The sequence below is a fragment of the Brachyhypopomus gauderio genome, unplaced genomic scaffold (genome assembly GCF_052324685.1).
Source record: "Brachyhypopomus gauderio isolate BG-103 unplaced genomic scaffold, BGAUD_0.2 sc51, whole genome shotgun sequence".
In the NCBI taxonomy this organism is placed as follows: Eukaryota; Metazoa; Chordata; class Actinopteri; order Gymnotiformes; family Hypopomidae; genus Brachyhypopomus; species Brachyhypopomus gauderio.
Window position 1 is genome coordinate 2144586 of NW_027506876.1, and position 20884 is coordinate 2165469.

At 39.5% G+C, this 20884-nt stretch overlaps 2 protein-coding genes across 4 annotated transcripts; one reads left to right on the top strand and one right to left on the bottom strand.

The window, feature by feature from the left end:
- Positions 1–994: 994 nt before the first annotated feature.
- On the bottom strand, positions 995–7801 carry mob1a (MOB kinase activator 1A). Its single transcript, XM_076987107.1, has 6 exons — positions 7595–7801; positions 3710–3876; positions 3445–3538; positions 3133–3266; positions 2752–2915; positions 995–2594 (listed from the first exon to the last, which is right to left on the bottom strand). Exons 1-6 carry the CDS (start codon positions 7606–7608, stop codon positions 2517–2519), a joined length of 651 nt encoding a protein of 216 aa, XP_076843222.1. The 5' UTR covers positions 7609–7801; the 3' UTR covers positions 995–2516.
- A 932-nt stretch (positions 7802–8733) lies between these two features.
- On the top strand, positions 8734–20136 carry mthfd2 (methylenetetrahydrofolate dehydrogenase (NADP+ dependent) 2, methenyltetrahydrofolate cyclohydrolase). 3 transcript variants are annotated; one of them, XM_076987106.1, is made up of 9 exons: positions 8734–8867; positions 9341–9471; positions 14862–15046; positions 15608–15730; positions 16313–16465; positions 16748–16855; positions 16986–17078; positions 17317–17442; positions 19196–20136. In XM_076987106.1, exons 2-9 carry the CDS (start codon positions 9389–9391, stop codon positions 19342–19344), a joined length of 1020 nt encoding a protein of 339 aa, XP_076843221.1. In that variant the 5' UTR covers positions 8734–8867; positions 9341–9388; the 3' UTR covers positions 19345–20136. The 3 variants fall into 3 exon arrangements, with proteins under 3 accessions (XP_076843221.1, XP_076843220.1, XP_076843219.1); XM_076987105.1 differs by lacking the exon at positions 8734–8867 and adding an exon at positions 9123–9261; XM_076987104.1 differs by lacking the exon at positions 8734–8867 and having other exon boundaries at positions 9268–9471.
- Positions 20137–20884: the final 748 nt, after the last annotated feature.

Below are 20884 nucleotides of genomic sequence, written 5' to 3' on the forward strand. Positions count from 1 at the left end.
AGTTTAACTCTTCTTTCAAGAAACATGGCTACAGGATATATCTTATTTATTATTTTGAAATGAGTCTCTTTTACTTCAGAAGACATGGGCCATTTGACAAGCCACTGTGGTTTTATAATTTGTATTAGGATGTTTCTTGAAATAATCTCTATTATATCTTTTGTCTCATACTATGAGTGATAATCTTGTTATTACACTTGAACTCAACAGTCATTCACTTTTAACATGGGCGTCAAAACAGTCAACTCTGAATATAAAATGCTAAAGGAATCACTTTGCAGACTTTCTTAAAATCTTTATAACAACTATCATATCAGATCATACAGTGACAATATCAAAACCCAGAACTTTCAATTCTACCTTTTACCTAGTCTGATTGTGTATTTGTGTATTTGTGTGTTAACGGGGCGCCCAATGGAGGATGGGTTCCCTTTTGAGTCTTGGTTCTCCCGAGGTTTCTTCCTATTCCCCACCATCATAAGGAGTTTTTCCTCGCCACTGTCGCCTTTGGCTTGCTCAGGGTTCTGGACCCATAGTATTGTTAACCTTGTAAATCCTGTAAAGCTGCTTTGCGACAACTTGAGTTGTTAAAAGCGCTATACAAATAAACTTTGATTGATTGATATTTTTCAACAAAGGTCTTCATCCATGTGAAATTTCAAACCCTCTAAAATATTCAAGGACCTTCAAGGATGGCTGTCTTTTATGCCTGTTTTCAAAAACTTTCCAGGGCCTTGAACTTATTTTTTCAGATTCACAAACCTTCAAGGATTTCAAGGACCCGTGGGACCCCTGGATGCATTTCGACATTCGGATTGTAGGGTCAAAATTTAGCGTCAATAACAACTTGTTGAATCTATGCCATGAAGGATTAAGGCAGTTCTGAAGGCAAAAGAGGGTCCAACCCGGTACTAGCAAGGTGTACATAATAAAGTGGCCGGTGAGTGTAGTTTACAATGAATATTTCTGGAAATAAAAACACATAATATTGACCTTAAAGCTTAAAATCATTCTTTATTTGAGAACCTCTTAAATGTATAATAAACTGCAATAAACTACCTTGATATACTGAGATTGTACTAATGTAGAGAATAACAGTAAAGTTACAGTGAAATGGGGGTACATTAACTTAAAGGAGAATACATGAGTATTGAGAGCAATACCGAAGCAATACAGTACATTTTAAAGAACATATTCAACTCTTTAAAATTCCAGCCCCCATGGTTTTATGTTCAATGAGTATGGTTCCTACATGCAGGCAGTCTTTGTCATGGTAATTATTCCGCTTCAACAAGACACTTAGAACACTTCAATTCTATTACATTTTAGTCAAGTGTGACATTGATGCAGATACATACTTTAAAATTCAAAATGTTCACAGTCCTAACATATGCAGTACTTCAGTAAATACAAATATACTACTGATACTACTAAGCACTGCACTGCCTAGCACTATGCAGACTTCACTATACTTTAAATGCTTCAAAAGAAAACAACTCATGCAGTCAAAACACTATCAATATTTCACGTTGAAGAAGAAACCCAATGTGTCCTACATTACATTTGCTTTTACATATACAATACTTTGGTTTTGTCAAAGAACAAGGAAAGCTATGTCTGTCAAAGTATGTCTGCACAAACTATTAGACATTAGACTATTAGACATTCAAAGTTGAGATCAATTCTAAAATGTGTGCATATTTGCATTTTAATTAAGTAAAAACAAGCAGATTTTAGACTTCCAGAGCTAAATGTAAACTAAAATACTGACACATTACATTCTAAATTACAAAGCAAAAACCTAACACCTAAAAAAAACTGACCTAACACCACAAAACTATTTCAAGTTGAAATGAAATTGTTTGACAACTTTTTGAATATTTTAAAACCTGTTAATAATCTATACTCACAGTAATGATATATACCATACAACAAAATAACTGTTTCATTTGCTTCATTTAAATTGAAAAACTGAAACAATTAGAAAATTGCCTCCATTGTATAAAATTCATATTTCAATATAAAAGTATTAAAAGGTTTTATTACAAAAATGCTGGCTGCAGTTTCACTTTAAAAGGAAAAAACTGACACAGGATTTTTAACTTCCTTCCACACTTGGTCCACTATTTCTATCATTTATGCAGCCCAAACAGCACTGACAGGAGAATCCAAAAATCAGGAAGATTATCTTAAGGCACAAGGCATACATAAATGTGTGCAATCCACAGTCAGTATGTTTCATAGATTTACGGGATGTATATAACCAAAACTATTTGTCTAAATGTTCTAACTTTTTTGGCAACAGATAAAACTTTGAAGACTCAATCAAGTACTAGGATATAAACTCTATTTCTAAAATGTACTAAATGTTATTTGAAATCCATTATCTCAGTTTTTTAAAGAAAGTTAAACACCAGGATATGAGAGTAATGTTAAAAAAAAAAAAAGCATAGAAAAAAAGAAGAAACAACAGAAGTGCTTGGAGGCACTGGTGTGTGGTTCCACAGTAAGTATGTCTATCTGTCCTTGGTACCCAGCTTCTCAATGAGGTCCTGCAGAGGAGCCAGCTCTCTGCGGTCAATCAGGTTGAACTCCTGGCCATAAGCAAGCAAAGAAAGCAGATACAGGAAGATAATGTAATGAGGAAGTGTTGAAAGTGATCACAATTATAGCTGTAGATTTTAAAAGGTTTATTATCCAGTCTGAGATTCTTGTCTCCAGCAAAGCGTCTGTTTTTATGTGTCCTCTCACCTGCACAAAGAAGATGAAATGCTTGAAGGAAGTGTTGAGATGGGCCTCTTCCTGCAACTGCATGACAGAGTCAAAGTGCTGATGATAAATATGGGCATAGACTCTGAACAGGCGCTTCAGAATGGTCTTAGCCACCGACATGAAGTTCTTTGGGAAAGGCACACCTGCAAAGGAGGAATGTAACCATTGGAGAACAACTCTCACACTAAAACAACATGTCATACTAAAACAAACGTAAGCACAATCACAATCACAAATTGGACCCTCGGTTAGGATTTTCAGAAAGAAAGAAAAATAGTGTACATTAGAACCACATCAATTTCAGCACTATTATATTTATGTATACATGCCCCATTTCAAGGAGAAAAAAACAGTGCTAACCAATTTTGGAAGGGAAGAGGGTTTCATCATCTAGCTGGTCCTGAACCCAAGTCATCAGGTAATCAATGTATTTGGGAGCTGAGCATTTGATTGGCTTCTTTATATTGGTGCCATCAGCCCAGTGATATTCATACCTGGGGCAAAATATATGACATAAAAAGTAATTCAAACATTTCCAAAACCTAGTATTGTCTTGCAAATACCAAAATATAAAACAATGTACTGTAATCGTTAACTTCCTCTTAATAGATTCATTTTAGTATATCTATATGCAAAAAATGTATAAAATCCTTTAAAATAATGGTTCTTCACCTGGGCCCTGCAGACATGACGGAGCAGCTGGTCTCAGTGCAGAATTCAGTAATTGTACCATAGAGCATGTTGATCTGGTTGAAGAAGTCCACAGCTATAATGGACAAAACAACCATGAGAACAGATGAGACTAGAATGTTTTATGCTCATTTTTCCATTTGCATTAAATATATAAAAGGCAGTAAGTAAACCGCCTCGTATATATTAAAGTATGTAAAACTTGTAAACTCTTGTAACTTATTTTTAATATAACATATAAACTCACTATTCACAGCTATCCATTCATTCAGGTCCTCCCCTTCTGGTAGCATAACCGCAGCTCGAAGGTTTCCACTTCCCAATGTAGCTTCAGCATGCTTCAAAAGCTCATACTGGTGAGACCCCTCAGGAATGTTTTTCTTTGGCTTGAATGTCTTCGAAGACCGACTCCCACTAAAGCAAAGATACAAGCAATTAGTGATTTTCTTATGTGTGTGTCTTACTTTATGTATAAGAAATGTGTATAAAACAACCCTGAATCATTGTACATTTTTGACTGAACTGTCACAATAACATTCACTACATTTTTATGGTAACATTAGATGACAATGTCAGTATCAGATCACAAGGCAATTAACAATTTTTTATCATCCAAGTCATTCTCCACAATATATTCAAAACTAGCTTAGTTTTCATACCAATAAGGGTAAATCTGCAGTAGTGTTGTCAAAAAAATCGATATATCGATACTGAACATTCTGAAACGGTACAATACTCGTTTCCCTTAAGTATCGATTCTTTTTACATAAAATGCGCTTTCGTTTGACCCACCCAAGCTGCCGTAATGCACAGGACAGTTTGTAATGCTAAAATGGCAGCTAAAGCAAACACAGTGCTGTTGGATTCGAAGCAGATACAGATAGAAAACCGAAGGACATGAACAAGCCAGTTTGCAAGCGGTGCTTTTGGAACATTTCAACGAAGGGCGCTAAAGCCTGGTTGAGCAGGGTTGCCAACTTTTGACGTTCGCTTGGAGTGAGATTTTAACCTGGAGCCGGTGGTGAGTGTATTTTGTTGAGCGGGGGGGGGGTGGCGAACGGAAGTTGTTGAGCTGGGAGAGGGGGGGGGGGGTGGCGAACGTAAAATGGACACAGATTCAGTGTTATATCGCCGGTGGATGGCACCAGAGCTAGCAGTAAGTAACGTATTGAATCATATATGTGGATCTGAGGTAAATAAACTGGATATTTTTTTTCGGCGTGAGATATCGGAAGTGTGGCGTGAGAGCGTGTGAAAACGGTCAAATGCGTGTGTCTCACGCTCAATGCGTGAGAGTTGGCAACCCTGCTGGTTGAGTGACCATAGCGCTCGACTCCGCGCGAACTTTCCGCTTTGCAGTGTTGTCCGAAACTATATGTGGTAGTATAAAAGAAACACCCCTCAAAACAGGGGAATGAACACTTACCTGACGAATTTTAATGCTGCTTTGTGTTTCAGGTTTGAAAAGTGCTGCAATTTAGGCTAAAGTACTTGAAAATGTTGAAATTGTAACTACTTCGTTTCACAACAAATATCTGTCTGACTGAACAGTTTTAATGTATTACATTAACAAATACGAGCCTCTTGTAATTCCAGGATGAAACATGAGAGAACGTGAAGACGTTAAGATTGGGCGTTTTGAAAATAAACAACCATTAAATAATGTGATAAAAAGTGCAATATTTCAAATCATTTCGAGTATATGTATAAATATTTAACTTAATTAAGTTTAACGTGCTGGGAAATATTGGTACAAGCGCGCGAAGTTACAAAATTCGAGAGGTGCACGACCTCGCGTGCGCCGCGCTTCAGCGCGATGAACAAAGTCATGTTTGCAGGGTTCATACACCTTGTGGAAAGTGTATGTCACTTTCAAGGTCCATTTCAATATTTCCCAGCACGAGCAAAGACACTTTGTCAGACGTTCAAAAGACGTCCACTGAAAAGCCAGAATGAAAGTTTTAGCGATGTCTTTTTTAAACGTCTATTACTGCCATTCAGTTGCAGTTTTTGCACGTCCTGACATCCAATAAAGGTCCTAGTCAGACGTTCAGATAGAAAACTCGTCATAGACGTTCATGTTAAGTTAAAATGTTAAGGTCCTAGTCACACTGTCAGATTTTGAACCAGTTTTGAACGTCCACCAGACTTGCAAAAATGGGTCTGGACTGACCGACGTGATACAGACTTGATTTTAATGTCTTTCTGACGTCGCACGTTTGTTGGGATAAGTTAAATATTTATACATGTACTCGAAATTATTCGCTTTTTTATCACATTATTTAATGGTTGTTTATTTTCAAAACGCCCAATCGTAACGTCTTCACGTTCTCTCATGTTTCATCCTGGAATTACAAGATGCTCGTATTTGTTAACACAAAAGAACTGTTCAGTCAGACAGATATTTGTTGTGAAATGAAGTTACAATTTCAAGCATTTTCAAACACAAAGCAACATTCATTTGTTTGTTTATAAAAAAAATAAAAAGGCTTTAAAACGGAAATTAGCACCGTATCTGACTTTGGTATCGAAAATGATATCGAATTTCAATATTTTTTTAAGTATTGTATCGAAGTTGTAATTCTTAGTATCGTGACAAGCCTAATCTGCAGTAACCATTTTATCCAAGTTTCATGCTGTTTCAACCATGGGCGTAACTTTGCTTGAAGTAATGAGGACAAGAATGTGCACCAGGTGTTTCATTCGATTCAGCTGCCCATCAAATTCGCATTCTCGAAAATCAAGTTCTCAGGCATGAATATTCTCTGAAAAGAAATCTGACCTGGGACTGAAAGGAAGAGGTTAACAAAGGTTTTTAGGGCTACAACTGTCAAGCCTATTGGTGTTGAATATAAGAAGTGCTATGGTTTAAACAAAATTTGTAGTACAGTGGTTTTATATATAGCCCATAATAAATATATTTTTGTTTGAGGAAACGTCAGTTGTGCCACGTTTATTATATCGACATTGTGTCAACAAAAAAGCATGTTCTGTCATTATGATCAGAAGTTTTATAGAGGAAGCATTGCTATTTTCGGAGTGCACTTTCAAAAAGTGGAAATGTAACAATGTGTCTAAAAATTTGCTCTGACACATTGTCATGGTCTTCTCTAAGTTTGTAGCATTCATTAAAAATCCTTGAGCTTAACCCATTAACTATTTTTGATAAATTCGTATTTATTGAAGATCGTGCTTATAACTGGGAACGGAAATCTGCACTGCCCTGTTGACTTTGCCATATGATGATGTTTTCTAAACATACATCTTTAGTAACTATCACACTGTTAATCTAGTTTCGCAAATGGAGATTTAGACCAGTATTGACATCTCAAGTTTTTTAATAATAAACATGGAATTTTTTACTTAAAATTACATTGTTGTCTTGGTTCAATGAATTTAGGACCATATATAAAGGACTAAAGCTGTCACCCCACTTGATGGGCCCCTCTCCGTGCACACTTACACCTCACGTGTAGTGATATCCACTCAACTTTGGCTTTTACCACTCAACACTGCCCAGCCAACACCATCCCCGTCCTCAACATCCTCTTATGTGTTGTCCATTCTCAGTACGTCAGAGATGTAGCTGTCATTTCAATACCGATCTCTGATATCTAAATGTACATTATAATCAGACAACACAACTACAGTTTAGCACCCATAACAAGGTCGCGAAAGTACAAAGAAATCTAGCTGATAGCTACCTAGGTTAACTTTGCAAATCTTACAAAGAATGAAAGACAGTCCGTGTTCTCCGCTGTTTTGCTAGAATGTGAGTGTATATGCAAAGATGAGGTTTAAATATTAAAACATTAAACGGACTGGCGGTTGTAAATGTTGTTAGGATGTCGAAGCGGTAGTTAGTGAACCTACGGAACTAGGTTATTAGTTAGCTAGCTTAGCTAACGTTAGCCAGCTAACTATGTATTTAATGTTCGTATTTAGCTAGATATTTTCTCATGATTATTTAATAAATGACCAACATACAGTTATACCTTACTAAGTTAGAGTTAGCTATTAACGTCATCCGGTCAACAACTGCAGCTATCTAACGTTATCACAAAAACGTGTAAACTAACTGATAGTCAACCATCTAGCTACGTGAATAAACCAGCTAGCTTAGCTTACTTACAATAGGAAACTCATTTCCGTTAACTTTGTTTCAGCTTCAAAAACGTCGTCAACTAATGAATTGCTGGACAGTTTAAAGTATTATTCCCTCGAGTCCAACGTCTTCACGAAGCTGGTGATAAAATCATTAAACAGAAAATTGTTTGTCGAAGTTTCAAAACTTCAAAGAAAGCCAATGCGAAAGACACATGAAACAGGAAGTGAGAGGAACTGTACTGCGTGTCGGTGTAGTCGGCTTAGACCAAGGAAACGCAAACCTCACACTACTGCAGCAGAGGACCAGGGACACAATCAAACCTCACACTACTGCAGCAGAGGACCAGGGACACAATCAAACCTCACACTACTGCAGCAGAGCACCAGGGACACAATCAAACCTCACACTACTGCAGCAGAGGACCAGGGACACAATCAAACCTCACACTACTGCAGCAGAGGACCAGGGACACAATCAAACTCTCACACTACTGCAGCAGAGGACCAGGGACACCATCAAACCTCACACTACTGCAGCAGAGGACCAGGGACACAATCAAACCTCACACTACTGCAGCAGAGGACCAGGGACACAATCAAACCTCACACTACTGCAGCAGAGCACCAGGGACACAATCAAACCTCACACTACTGCAGCAGAGGACCAGGGACACAATCAAACCTCACACTACTGCAGCAGAGGACCAGGGACACAATCAAACTCTCACACTACTGCAGCAGAGGACCAGGGACACCATCAAACCTCACACTACTGCAGCAGAGGACCAGGGACACCATCAAACCTCACACTACTGCAGCAGATTACCAGGGACACAATCAAACCTCACACTACTGCAGCAGAGCACCAGGGACACCATCAAACCTCACACTACTGCAGCAGAGGACCAGGGACACAATCAAACCTCACACTACTGCAGCAGAGGACCAGGGACACAATCAAACCTCACACTACTGCAGCAGAGGACCAGGGACACAATCAAACCTCACACTACTGCAGCAGAGCACCAGGGACACAATCAAACCTCACACTACTGCAGCAGAGCACCAGGGACACAATCAAACCTCACACTACTGCAGCAGAGGACCAGGGACACAATCAAACTCTCACACTACTGCAGCAGAGGACCAGGGACACCATCAAACCTCACACTACTGCAGCAGAGCACCAGAGACACATAGACAGGAAAAATGTTTTAGATTTGCATTATTGTAAGGGAAAAATTAGTTAATTTTTTAAAGCTAGTTTACAGAGTTGGAGTCAACAGGACATAATCCAGGTTGTGTGAATGATCTTTTATTCTTAGTTTCTAGTATCATGTGCATTGAAAATTATTTCATAAAGTCGCATGTTAAAAAAATAGATTAATGTAGGATGTTTGAAACAAACGTACAGCTTCCTAGTTTCGATAGTACAATGTACACTTTCTACATAATACATAATGTATAGTAAAGAATACAATGCTGATAAAATATAGAATGTTGTGCATTATTACGTTTTTCAGTGTGTTCAATCGGACCATGAATGCACCCATGTGATTAAAGGGTGACTGCTTTAGCAATTTAAAGCACAGTGCAATGGGAGGAGACAGCAGTGTAATCCACCCCGTCCTATGACGCACGTGGGGGTTGGGGGTAAAACAGCGTAAACCCGGCCGCTACCTCTGACCCAAGGTCCGTGTGGCTGATTCAGAGCTATACGGCACCGGTTTTGGTCCGTTATAACGATCTGTGTGTACGCGTTTCTTTACAGAAACAGTCTTGTATGTATGCGTTTGCCGTGTGAGGCCGTGGAGGCTGTATGATGGCCACGCTGAGAGCGCTGCGGAGACTCCTCCAGGACTCGCACCTTCACGCCTGCACCATTCATTCATCTGCCGCAAGGTAATGTCATATTCCTCACATCCCAACAGCGTGGAGATGAGGGGTTGAGCACAGAGGTCGGTGTTTGTATACTGCTTAGTAAAAGAACGATCCGTCATTTCACTAATATTCAAACCTAGCTAAGTAATCGGTCAAATCTACTACTGGTCTATAGACCAATGCGAACTTCGTTGTTCGCAACAATTATAAATCCTGACCGGCTTGAAATGTGAGTGAGATTAGAGGTTATTCCAGGCTGGGAGGGTATGAGACTGAAATGTGAGTGAGATTAGACGTTATTCCAGGCTGGGAGGTTATAAGACAGCTGCTAGCACACACGGCTAACAGCCTGTGGCCTGTCGCCGTGTCAGGCTGGCTGATGAAATCCTGTAGAGTACTTGCGCCCAGCACAAACCCAAACCAAGTGGGCACGTCCACCAACATTATCGGTGGAAACTCATGCTGTGTTATGTGTTTGCATATTTAAACCGTGTCGATTGAACCATGTCATTCAATACGAGACTACAATTAAGACACGGAACATTTCCGTTTTTTTCTAGATCTAACCTACTACAGTTCATTTTTGAGAGTATATGAAATAATACTCAAAATGATTACTTGGAATGACACTTTGCAGTGTTATAGCAGTGCCTCGCTGAAGTGCTACAGTTATCTGGTGGTGTCACATAAAGCTCCTAATGACTGATAGTGCTTCTAAAAACCAGCATGTGCAGCCTCAGATAAAGTGAGTACGGTGGCCCTGAAAGCCCATCGCGATACAATCGAAAAACGCCCTGCAAATACGCAAAGCAAATGACAACGCGCTCGCTACATTTCAGAAACGCTGCAACACCAGCCACAGCCAGTGGTGTAGTCCTAAAAATACAAGTGAGGGGAACTTAACACAATGATATATTAGGATTTAACGTCAACATGTAAAAAAATGTCAACATGTAAAAGTAAATCCCAAAATTGCAAATCTAATGCCTCGTATAAAACAGTTAACTACAGTGGCTTTCTCACTGAATAGTCATAGAAGTTGCCACAATCGATCTGCAATCACGTCCTTTGATGCAACAACTCGTGTTTGCGTGTCAGTGGCACACTGATGACTCCACAGCCACAGTTTGGCACTTTGAAAAAGTGAAATTGATCGAACCTGTGAACAGAAGATGCAACTGCGTAACACTAACGAAACTGCACTAAACAGAGCAAACCGACATGTAGGGTGCAGCATAGGTAACTACGTTACTCAGTCGTCTAGCATGACTTGGCTAAGACAAGAGCGCGTACACTTTACATGCCCTGGGTCCTGGCTAAGCTAACTAGTCGAGCTACTGCAGTCTAGTCCTGACTCAGGACTCCTGGGATGAGATTATAAATCACAGGAGAAAATAAGCTTCATCAATCAATCAATCAATCAAAGTTTATTTGTATAGCGCTTTTCACAACACATGTTGTCACAAAGCGCCTTACAGGATTTAAAAGGTTAACAATACTACGGGTCCAGAACCCTAATGAGCAAGCCAAGGGCGACAGTGGCGAGGAAAAACTCCCTAAGATAGTGGGGAATAGGAAGAAACCTCGGGAGAACCAAGACTCAAAAAGGGAACCCATCTTCCATTGGGCGGCCCGTTAACACACAGATTACACAAAATACAGACAAATACACAAGTCACACACAAATCACACAATCAGACTAAGTAAAGGTAAAAATGAAAGTTCTGGGTTATGATATTGTCACTGTAAATGTCTGTTGATGAACGCCAGGCTTTCATTCCGTGTCGGAGCAGCGATGCTGGTATTGTAGGCTCCGACTGCAATGTTACTCTCCAGGTGAACCTCGGAGAAAAGATACGAGATGTAGTAAATATGTAACAGATTAATCAAAGGCCAAACTAAACAGATGAGTCTTTAATCGAGTTTTAAACATTGAGACTGTGTCTGAGTCCCGAATAGAGGCAGGAAGATTATTCATGCTACTTACTTGTTGGTAACACAGAAATCTGAAATGGAGCATAAAGTTCACGTCTGACCGTAGCACGCGACTCCGCACACTGCGCGCAAACCTGAGCGAACGGCAGAAGCGTTTATACAGGGTTGCCAACTTTTCAAGATTGCTTGCCCTGAGATTTGAAACTGGAGGGGGTGGCGAGTGTAAATTGTTTACGGGGGGGTTGAACGTAAATTGTTACCGGGGCGGTGTAAAATGGACACAAATGTCCAAAGTATTATATCGCGATCGATCGATCGCCAGTGGTTGGCGCCAGAGCGAACTAGTAACTCATTGAATCATAGATATGGATCAGAGGTAAATAAACTTTTTTTTTTTTTTCGGCGTGAGAAATCGGAAGTGTGGCGTGAGAGCGTGTGAAGACGGTCAAATGCGTGTGTCTCAACCCTGGTTTATACTCGGCGCGTCAGATTCTTTGTAGTGTTCTCCGAAACGATACGTGGTAGTATAAAGAAATACCCCTCAAAATATTGAAATGGACCTTTAAAATGACGTACAAGTGCTTGAATTCCACCTTGTAAAGGTGTATGAACCCTGCAAACATGACTTTGTTCATTGAGCTGAGGCACGGTGCGCGCGAAGTTACAAAATTCGAGAGGTGCACAACCTCGTGAATCGACAGCGAGCAAGGCCCTCGCTCGTGGGCGGAGCCACTGCGATTATGTCATTTTCACCGTGCGGACCCTCACACTGCTCGCGACGTCAAGTATAAACTAGGCTTAGACGTAACGGTCTCAGCAAGAGCAACATCCAGGGGGGATGCGTCCCCCCCTGTTAAAACAAGTGGGAGGATGGAACTACACCCCTGGCTACAACACACCGGAAATGTTTCTGGATTAATTATTTTATGCAGGGAATCTAGGTTTTTAGCCATAAACAACAGTTGTGTTAAACAGTTTCTCATTACGTTGAACAGGTTTTTAGTAAAGCACTTTAAATGTACGTTAAATTGGATTTGATCAGGGTTTTTAAGCCATAGTTTCTGTCTAAATACTCAGCTAGATAACTACATTTAAAGAGCATTTAGGTCTTTACCCGTTATATAAGCAGTGAATACCTAGTGATAAGTAAGCGGTCTTACTTATGTCATAGGCACCAGGGTCCATAAACAGCATTATAAATGTGTTCAGCCTACCGTGTGTTAAGTAGCTAGAGAATAGATTCACAACACGTGTTATACATGTGAAGAGAGAGTTTAACAAGAAGAGAGAGAAAAGTTGTAACTGAGGGGTAGACACACAGATAAGGGAATGAACAAAATATCAGAGTGTTCTGATTAAGCATCACGGACAACCGCGGTGAAGTTAGTTTCAAGTTGGATATTGGATATTCAAGCTCCGCGGAGATTGCTCCATCTAGCTCACGGTTGATCCGAATCAGGCACTATGAACTCGGCCAGCCGCTCTCTGTCGCTCTGTCGCCCGGAGTTTCACTTGGGGACCATCAATAAAGTTCCCAACTAGACTCTTGAGAAACCAAAATAATTATAAATCATTGTCTTATGACCACCTGAGTGGAAAATGATACCAAATCATGCCAAAAAGATTACATCAGTGAGGCACACTAATTTAAATGGCATTTTAGGCTTTTTTCTATTTTTAGCGATTTTTTTTTTTTGGAAAATATTGTGATTTATCTGTAATAGCTTCAAGGTCATGTGACCCACTGACTCAAAATCAGACTGAAAATATTCTGCTACACTGGACAGATGAGGCACACTCATTTATATGGCATTTTAGGCTTTTTTCCATTTTTAGCAATTTTTATATGGAAAAATTTGACAATGGATCATAAATCCTCTGACACTCTGTCATTACGGTGAACGGCACTGTTCCGAATTCCGACTCAATCTGGAGCATGCGCATAAAGACGCAACAGATGATATATGCCATTTCCATTGTTTCTATGTATAAATAAGGGGTAATCTTTAATTATCCATCACAGCAAATGGCGCAGCATTATGTATATCCAAACGAAGACACTGATTCGTGGGTGTTGTACGTTTTTGATAAAATGAAATGTACCAAAGATTGATTTTTTACGGTAGCACTCTTGGGAATTGACTGCCTTTCATGCTCAGAATTACAAGAAAACTTTACATGTATTTTAATTCTCAGGCATGGAGCAGTAACGTACTAATAATATTAGTGATGCCAATACAATGTCTGTCGAATTTATGCTCCCAAATATCATCCATAGGGTCTGTATATGCGTGCAAACGAGGCGAGTTGGAATTCAGCACAACTGGACAGAATTAGTAAAGACCTTTAAATGTAGCTAGATAGCTAACTAGCTGGTCCAATATAGATGAAAACTAAGGCTTAAAAAGGGCGTAATTACATAGCTAGAAACCCTTCCGTTGTGGTGTGGCTGGATTAGCAGCGTTTCTCAAATGTAGCACGTTGTAGCACACTGTCATTTTGATGAATTTGCTGTGCGTATTTGCAGTGTGTTTTTCGCTTGCAGCGCGATGGGCTTTCAGGGCCACTGTATCTTTGACTTCTGAGAAAGAAAAGATCCTGTGTGGCCTTCATTATTTGTTATCAAGAGGTTAATGGCTCATTACATTTATGTTTATCCTGTTATAAGATTTAATCCCATTAGCTCATAGTCTCAAATATCATATTTAGGACACTTAAAAATGTTTAGCTATGATTTCTTCTCACAGTTCAGCTTGCAAACTCTGCTTATTCTAAGGTGGATTGCTCATATTTGAGAGGAGTCAAGAAGTTTACAATCAGTCTGTAACCTGCTACCTCCTCTCCTATGTATAGACCATCCCCATTTTCAAGTTGGAGATTGTCTAGGTTAAGTTACTTTGACCATAAGAGCCCCAGTTTCCTTTGGTAATGAGTGAAGTAAGTGGTACTCATGTTGAATGTCAGTTACTTGAGCATCTTGTCATTTTGAAATTATTTAGTTATTTGATTTGTGACAAAATGTGTGATGTGTATTTGAAACATGCTTCTCCCATGTCAGAATTGGAGGGCTGATATAAGATCAGCGATTAAATGTGTCCACTCCATAATTTGTGTGTGGCTCCCTGGACCTTGCAAGATTCCATTACACCTTTATAGTCCTCCTTTATACTGCTTTATATTCCATTACACAAAATATGGTTATATATTACACAGGAATTATATAAATATATTTGAGAAACTATAGAAAATATGTCATATTAAAGTTATTTCAAGTTAAAACATTTCAGTAATTACATAGACATTACATAAAGTGTTCATTCAGGTTTTGTATGTTACTGTATTTTTTCTCCTTTTGGCTGCTTGCTTGTTGGGGTTGCCAGGGTGACCTGAGCCTGCATGTTTGATATGGCACAGGTTTTAACACACGTTGAGTGAGTTCATGATATAGTTCATTCATCCGAGTTCTCTCCTCTCAGACAAGAGGCTGTGGTCATCTCAGGCAGGAAGTTGGCCCGACAGATCCGTGAAGAGGCACGTGCAGACGTGGAGGAGTGGGTTTCTGCTGGTAATAGACGACCTCACCTTAGTGTGGTGCTGGTGGGAGAAAACGCCGCTAGCCACTCCTATGTGCTCAACAAGACCCGTGCTGCTGCTGATGTGGGTAAGGACCAGCACCTCCACCATCACTTTATATTGGGAAAAAGACTACACTCCTGCTTGTCCTGTCACATCCCGGTTCTTGCTATTTATCAGCCTATCCAGGCACAGATTTAAATTTTGTTTTAAGCATACACACAGTCATTTGATGAAAGGAAGTCTGCTTTCTTGTGGAACCATTTGTACAGCACAGTGTAACTATTGTCTTCTTTTTTTCTGTCAACACAACTGACTTGAGTGTGGTTTTCTCTCCGCACCATAAATATATTACTTACACAGTGTAAACTGACATCCCAGTAATGTAACATCCCAGTTCTATGTAGTTGTTTTAACAAATGTTTACATTTTTGTGTGTAGGCAACAGTAGTTAGACTATACTGAAACCCTGTGTGTGTGTGTGTGTGTGTGTGTGTGTGTGTGTGGGTATCAGTAGTGAGACTATACTGAAACCCTGTGTGTGTGTGTGTGTGTGTGTGTGTGTGTGTGTGTGTGTGTAGGTATCAGTAGTGAGGCTATGCTGAAACCCACTGTGTGTGTGTGTGTGTGTGTGTGTGTGTGTGTGTAGGTATCAGTAGTGAGACTATACTGAAACCCACTTCTATCACTGAGGAAGAGCTGCTGGAGTTGATGGATAAACTCAACTCTGACCATAGAGTAGACGGCCTTCTGGTACAGCTTCCTTTACCTGGTAGGTTCATAACTTTCTATGCATATTTAAAATATTGTCCATTTGGCAATTGTGCATTTTGATCATAAATGTTAATTGTCAGTATGACTGAGACCATCATCTCATGCGGGAGATTGTAGTATGACAGAGGCCGTCTCTTGGGCGGATGTGGGACGGAGGCCGTCTCTTGGGCGGATGTGGGACAGAGACCGTCTCTTGGGTGGATGTTGGTCCTGGGGGACCTGTGGCTCTCATCTGCATTTGAGGCCAAGTGTGGCTGCTCCCCCTGCTTCACTGCTAATGGTGTCGGGATGGATGGTGTTGGGCCATTGGGAGTGTAGTAAGATGTGGGGTGGTGTTGGGCCATTGGGAGTATAGTAAGATGTGGGATGGTGTTGGGCCATTGGGAGTGTAGTAAGATGTGGGATGGTGTTGGGCCATTGGGAGTGTAGTAAGATGTGGGATGGTGTTGGGCCACTGGAAATGTTGTAAGATGTTTAAAGGAAGGAATTTCTGAAAATCTCAAGACTAGCCCAAATGTGCCAGTGAAATTTGAAACCCAGATCATAGCCTGTTTAAAATGTTTCTCTCTCTCCTACGCAGAACACATCGATGAGCGGCGTATATGTAATGCGGTCAGCCCAGATAAAGATGTTGATGGTTTCCATGTGGTCAATGTTGGGCGCATGTGCTTGGACCAGTCCACCATGTTACCTGCCACCCCATGGGGTGTGTGGGAGATAATTAAGCGCACAGGTTAGGATTACATTCTCATTAGTGATGACTTCAAACACGTCAGCCTGATTGTCAATGTTTGTGATACTTATTGCAAGAAATGAGGAATAGCGTGATTACAAACGCTCTTGTATTGTAACCTATAGGTTACATATATGCTTCAGTGTGAAATGTTTGTTAAAATTATATGAACTTTAACATGTAGTAAGTAAACGTTTTGGACAAAAGTGGTTAAGCTTGTTAAAGCCTGCAAAAACAAAGACTCTGATTGTATCACCTGACCATTCCATTTCCTTTTCACAGGTATTCCTACTTTTGGTAAAAATGTTGTGGTAGCTGGTCGTTCTAAAAATGTGGGTCTGCCCATCGCAATGCTCCTGCACACAGACGGAAGACACGAAAGGCCAGGAGGTAAGCTGGAAAGGTGAAGACCAAAGGTTAAATGCGGTGGGGCTGTTTCTCCATGACTCAATTCTAAGTGTTCTCGTCTCATCTTTGTACAGCTTTGCAGTCATGAACTCGTCATCTTCTCCTGTTTCAGGTGATGCTACAGTGACCATCTCCCACCGTTACACTCCTAGGGAACAATTGCGCAAACACACACAAATTGCTGACATCATTGTGGCAGCTGCAGGTAATTCATCCTGGTAGTTCCTGGTATGTTCCAGTTTAAAAACTAAATTGGTCACCATTTCATTTAGTGAAGAGCTAAGAGCAGTGAAAATCTTTGTAGGAGCTTGGTGTAAGAATGCATGTTGTTAACTTGATTGTAAAGTAAGGGATAACTTTCATTGTGTGGCTTGTCCTTATAGAGCCTGTTTGTCCCAGAGAACAAATTCCCATGATCTTGCTATCTCTGTTCCTTCACGCAGGTATTCCCAACCTCATCACTGCAGATATGATAAAGGAAGGTGCAGCCGTTATTGATGTAGGCATCAACAGAATTCAGGACCCCCTGACTGGGAAAAATAGACTTGTTGGAGATGTGGACTTTGAAGGTAAAGAAGGAAGGGAGTGGACTACAGTCTCATTGACCAGCCTGGGTTACATTCAAACATCTTGCATGTCTGTTTTCCTTGGGATGTTTGTGTGGGTTTTTTTCCTTTTAGTTCATTTCACCGAGTCCATCAATCCCTTATGAGGAAGTTAGCCACTTTACCCATGTTAGCCAATGCTGAAGATAAGCCATCTTGGATTGTTTTACTTGATATTATGCTAACAAATTTGCATAGCTCTTCTGGTTAATTTGGTCATTAAAATCACTTAAGAAAGCAAATGGACTCAAAAACATTCCCTTTATCTGTGAAATTATTTCATGTTTCAAGTTCAAGTGTAAGTGAAAATGGTTAGTGGTGAAAAAACAGAAAAAGGTCAAAGACATTTTTGCTGCCAAGGTGCACTTTTGCAACAGTGAATACAGTCCTGGCTGTTTTAGTGCAAATGTTCAATAAGCCACTTATAGGTTAGCTTTGACTGTTGGAAATTGGATAGCCAAACAGACTAAACAAGGTGGTGAAAACTGAGTTATGTTTTATGCTGTGAAAGTCAACTGATAATATATAATTGGAGTATTTCTTGTCCTAATTTAGCTACTTTATTTGAGTGGAATAGGTTTGCCTGGAGGGGCCATTTTGCAGGGCCAAACATTGCTCTAAAATACAAATGGCATTTTAGAAAGTGATGTTTGTATAATGTGTGCTTCTAAAGTAAGAAGGTTAGCTTCAGAAAAGTTCACACATCACACTCCAGTTGTATCTATTCTTTAAATGAAGAAAAAATGTTCTGATATTAAATATTAGACCTTGACAATCTTGAATTATGTCTTGAATTTACATCCTTGTTTGTCCATAAACAGCTGCAGTAGTGGCAGTACACTGAGGCCACACCCCTTACCTAAGATTACTGGAGTGATTTAAAACTAGCATTTCATGTTTCCACATATGTACAACGTCTAAGTGCACATTTAGTTCCCAGAATAACTATGCTGTACACAGCTAAACAACTACCATGTCCGTGTCAGTGCTGGGTTGAGAACAGTTACGGATGCCAACAGCTGGGCTACAGATGTACGTTTATAAGATGAACCTCTGGTACAGGTGTATGTGGTAAAATGGCTAATTTAGTATAGATAACAAGATCATACTAAGGGTATAGTAAATGCATATACAGGCTGTATCTAGATGATTCATCTAAGAGCCTCGGTAACCTTTGACATAGTTTTGTCATATGAAACCCTTCAGAAGACATGTATCCGGAATAAAACATGCTAGCCTTGCATGATGCTTAGAAACTCGTCCACACTTGCAGATTCTCCTTTAGATCAAAATATTGTTTCTGTTAGATCAGACTACTGTAATCGTTAGATCAGACTACTGCAGTCTACTGTTTTCCTGGCTGACTGCTCTGCTGCAAAGCACTTACTCCAAAGTTTTGTTCATGCTTAGCCCATAATGGCTTACCTGACATGTCTTGTTACCTCCACATTTCTATTGGCTCTTGAAATTTGGAAAAGTATTCCAAAAGGTATTTTCAGTACAATCTCTTTAGGTATTGTAAAGACTTGCTTGTTTAGTCATGTCTGTTTGAAATGAGTTGGGCCATTTTTGTTTTTATTGGTTTAATTTGGTTAAACATTTAAAGATTTGTAGTAATTGTATTTGTTCTCTTACTTCCTCTGTAATTTTTTTTTCTTTCTTTTTGGTTGTTGCAGTTATAATATTTCTAACTTGTATTGAATCTCTGTTTTCTTAGGTGTACGACAGAAGGCCAGCTATATCACTCCAGTCCCGGGAGGGGTTGGTCCGATGACTGTTGCCATGTTGATGAAAAATACTATCAAGGCTGCAAAAAACCTCCTTTTGACCCCTACAGAGCGGATGCGTATGGTGGCATCCTCCTAACACGCCATTCACATTCCACACCTTCTTTGGGAGGTGCTTCCATGGGGGAATGCGATAGCTTTAAGTCCTATTTTTGGATGCCACACTCCTGTTGAACTCATAACCCAGCCTAGGTCAAGCCAGTTCTAATGAAACGAATCAGCTGGAAGTATTCAAAAGTTTAGTAAAGTGAACTTTATATCTGCATTCACACAGAATTTGGCTTTTTGTGTCCAAATAATGTGCCTCAATTGTACTGCTTACTGAAGGAAGTTTTACAATTGCTTATTTATGCTTTGTTAGGAATTATTTGCATAGAATTTTCAAATGCAAAGTTTCATTGCTTTCAATGCTGAATGCTTTCATCTTTTATTATGAAAAGAGATTCACACCATTTTGGCATGTAAACTGGGCAAATGGACGATTGATTGTTTGTTTCATTAATAGTTCAATAGTTCAACTTGGACACTATAACCAGGTCAAATACAGTACTGTGTTCTGAATAACCTGGAAAAACGGACATCACGCTTTTTACAGAAAGGTCCTCTGTTTCCTGTTTTTAATGTAAAGGGGGAGGGGTTGCCAGTCTTCAGATATGTAGACAAATACAGATGTTTTTAAAGTGTTCCATTGTCTTGTGTTGTACATCTGATGGTGGAGAGGGCTACTTGAGAACAGGCGCAGTGTGGATGAAAGAGGATTATGTAAAGGGAGGGTGGGTCAAATTTTGTGAAAACAGATGGAGAAAAAAAGCTTTGTTTGCAGAGTTGTATTGCAATTTTTTTACATGTACAAGTAAAACCACTGAAATGACCTTCGTGTGGATTCTAATTGTACATCTTGTTCTGCTGTCCAGAGACCTCAGAAAGCACTCACATTTGAACCAGGACAGTAAATATATATATATATATTCAAGATGTTATTTCTTGAACTGAAGTGCCTGACCTAATTACACCAATTTTTCCAGTTTTCAGTATCATGATATTTATTTTTATTTTATAAAATTTTTATATACTGTTTATTTGTATATTTTTACTCTTGGCAAAGACCATTTAAAACATTGTTAGACCACAACTAATAAGTAAAAAAAAAAAAACTTTTAATGTCACTGTGTTTGTTATGGCCTGGTTTAGGTTTAGACCACATCGGACTATAGAGGTGAGACTGTTTCATTTGATGATTGTTTTGCTTTGTTTTTGTAGCAGGCTATAACTACAAGGCCAAAATAATGAACAAACCTGAGGCTAAAAAGTAAAAGTGAAATAAACACGCCTAAGTCCATTTCTATACACATGACAATTAATACCTACTACTAACATTTTTGTTATATTTAACATTTACAAAAAATTTTATTGTATGGGGTCACAGCAGGGGTCAGGGTACATTTACGGCAGAAGAAAAACATCTAATTAAGTAATCCAGAAACTAGGAAAGTAGTAGTAGCTTTTGCAGTATTTGTAAGGGAAACAATCATATAAAGTGATTGACTGTAGTAACCATTTATAAGCTAAAGACGGGAAACACGGGGATTTTAATCTGTAGCACTTTGAGATTTGCTTCA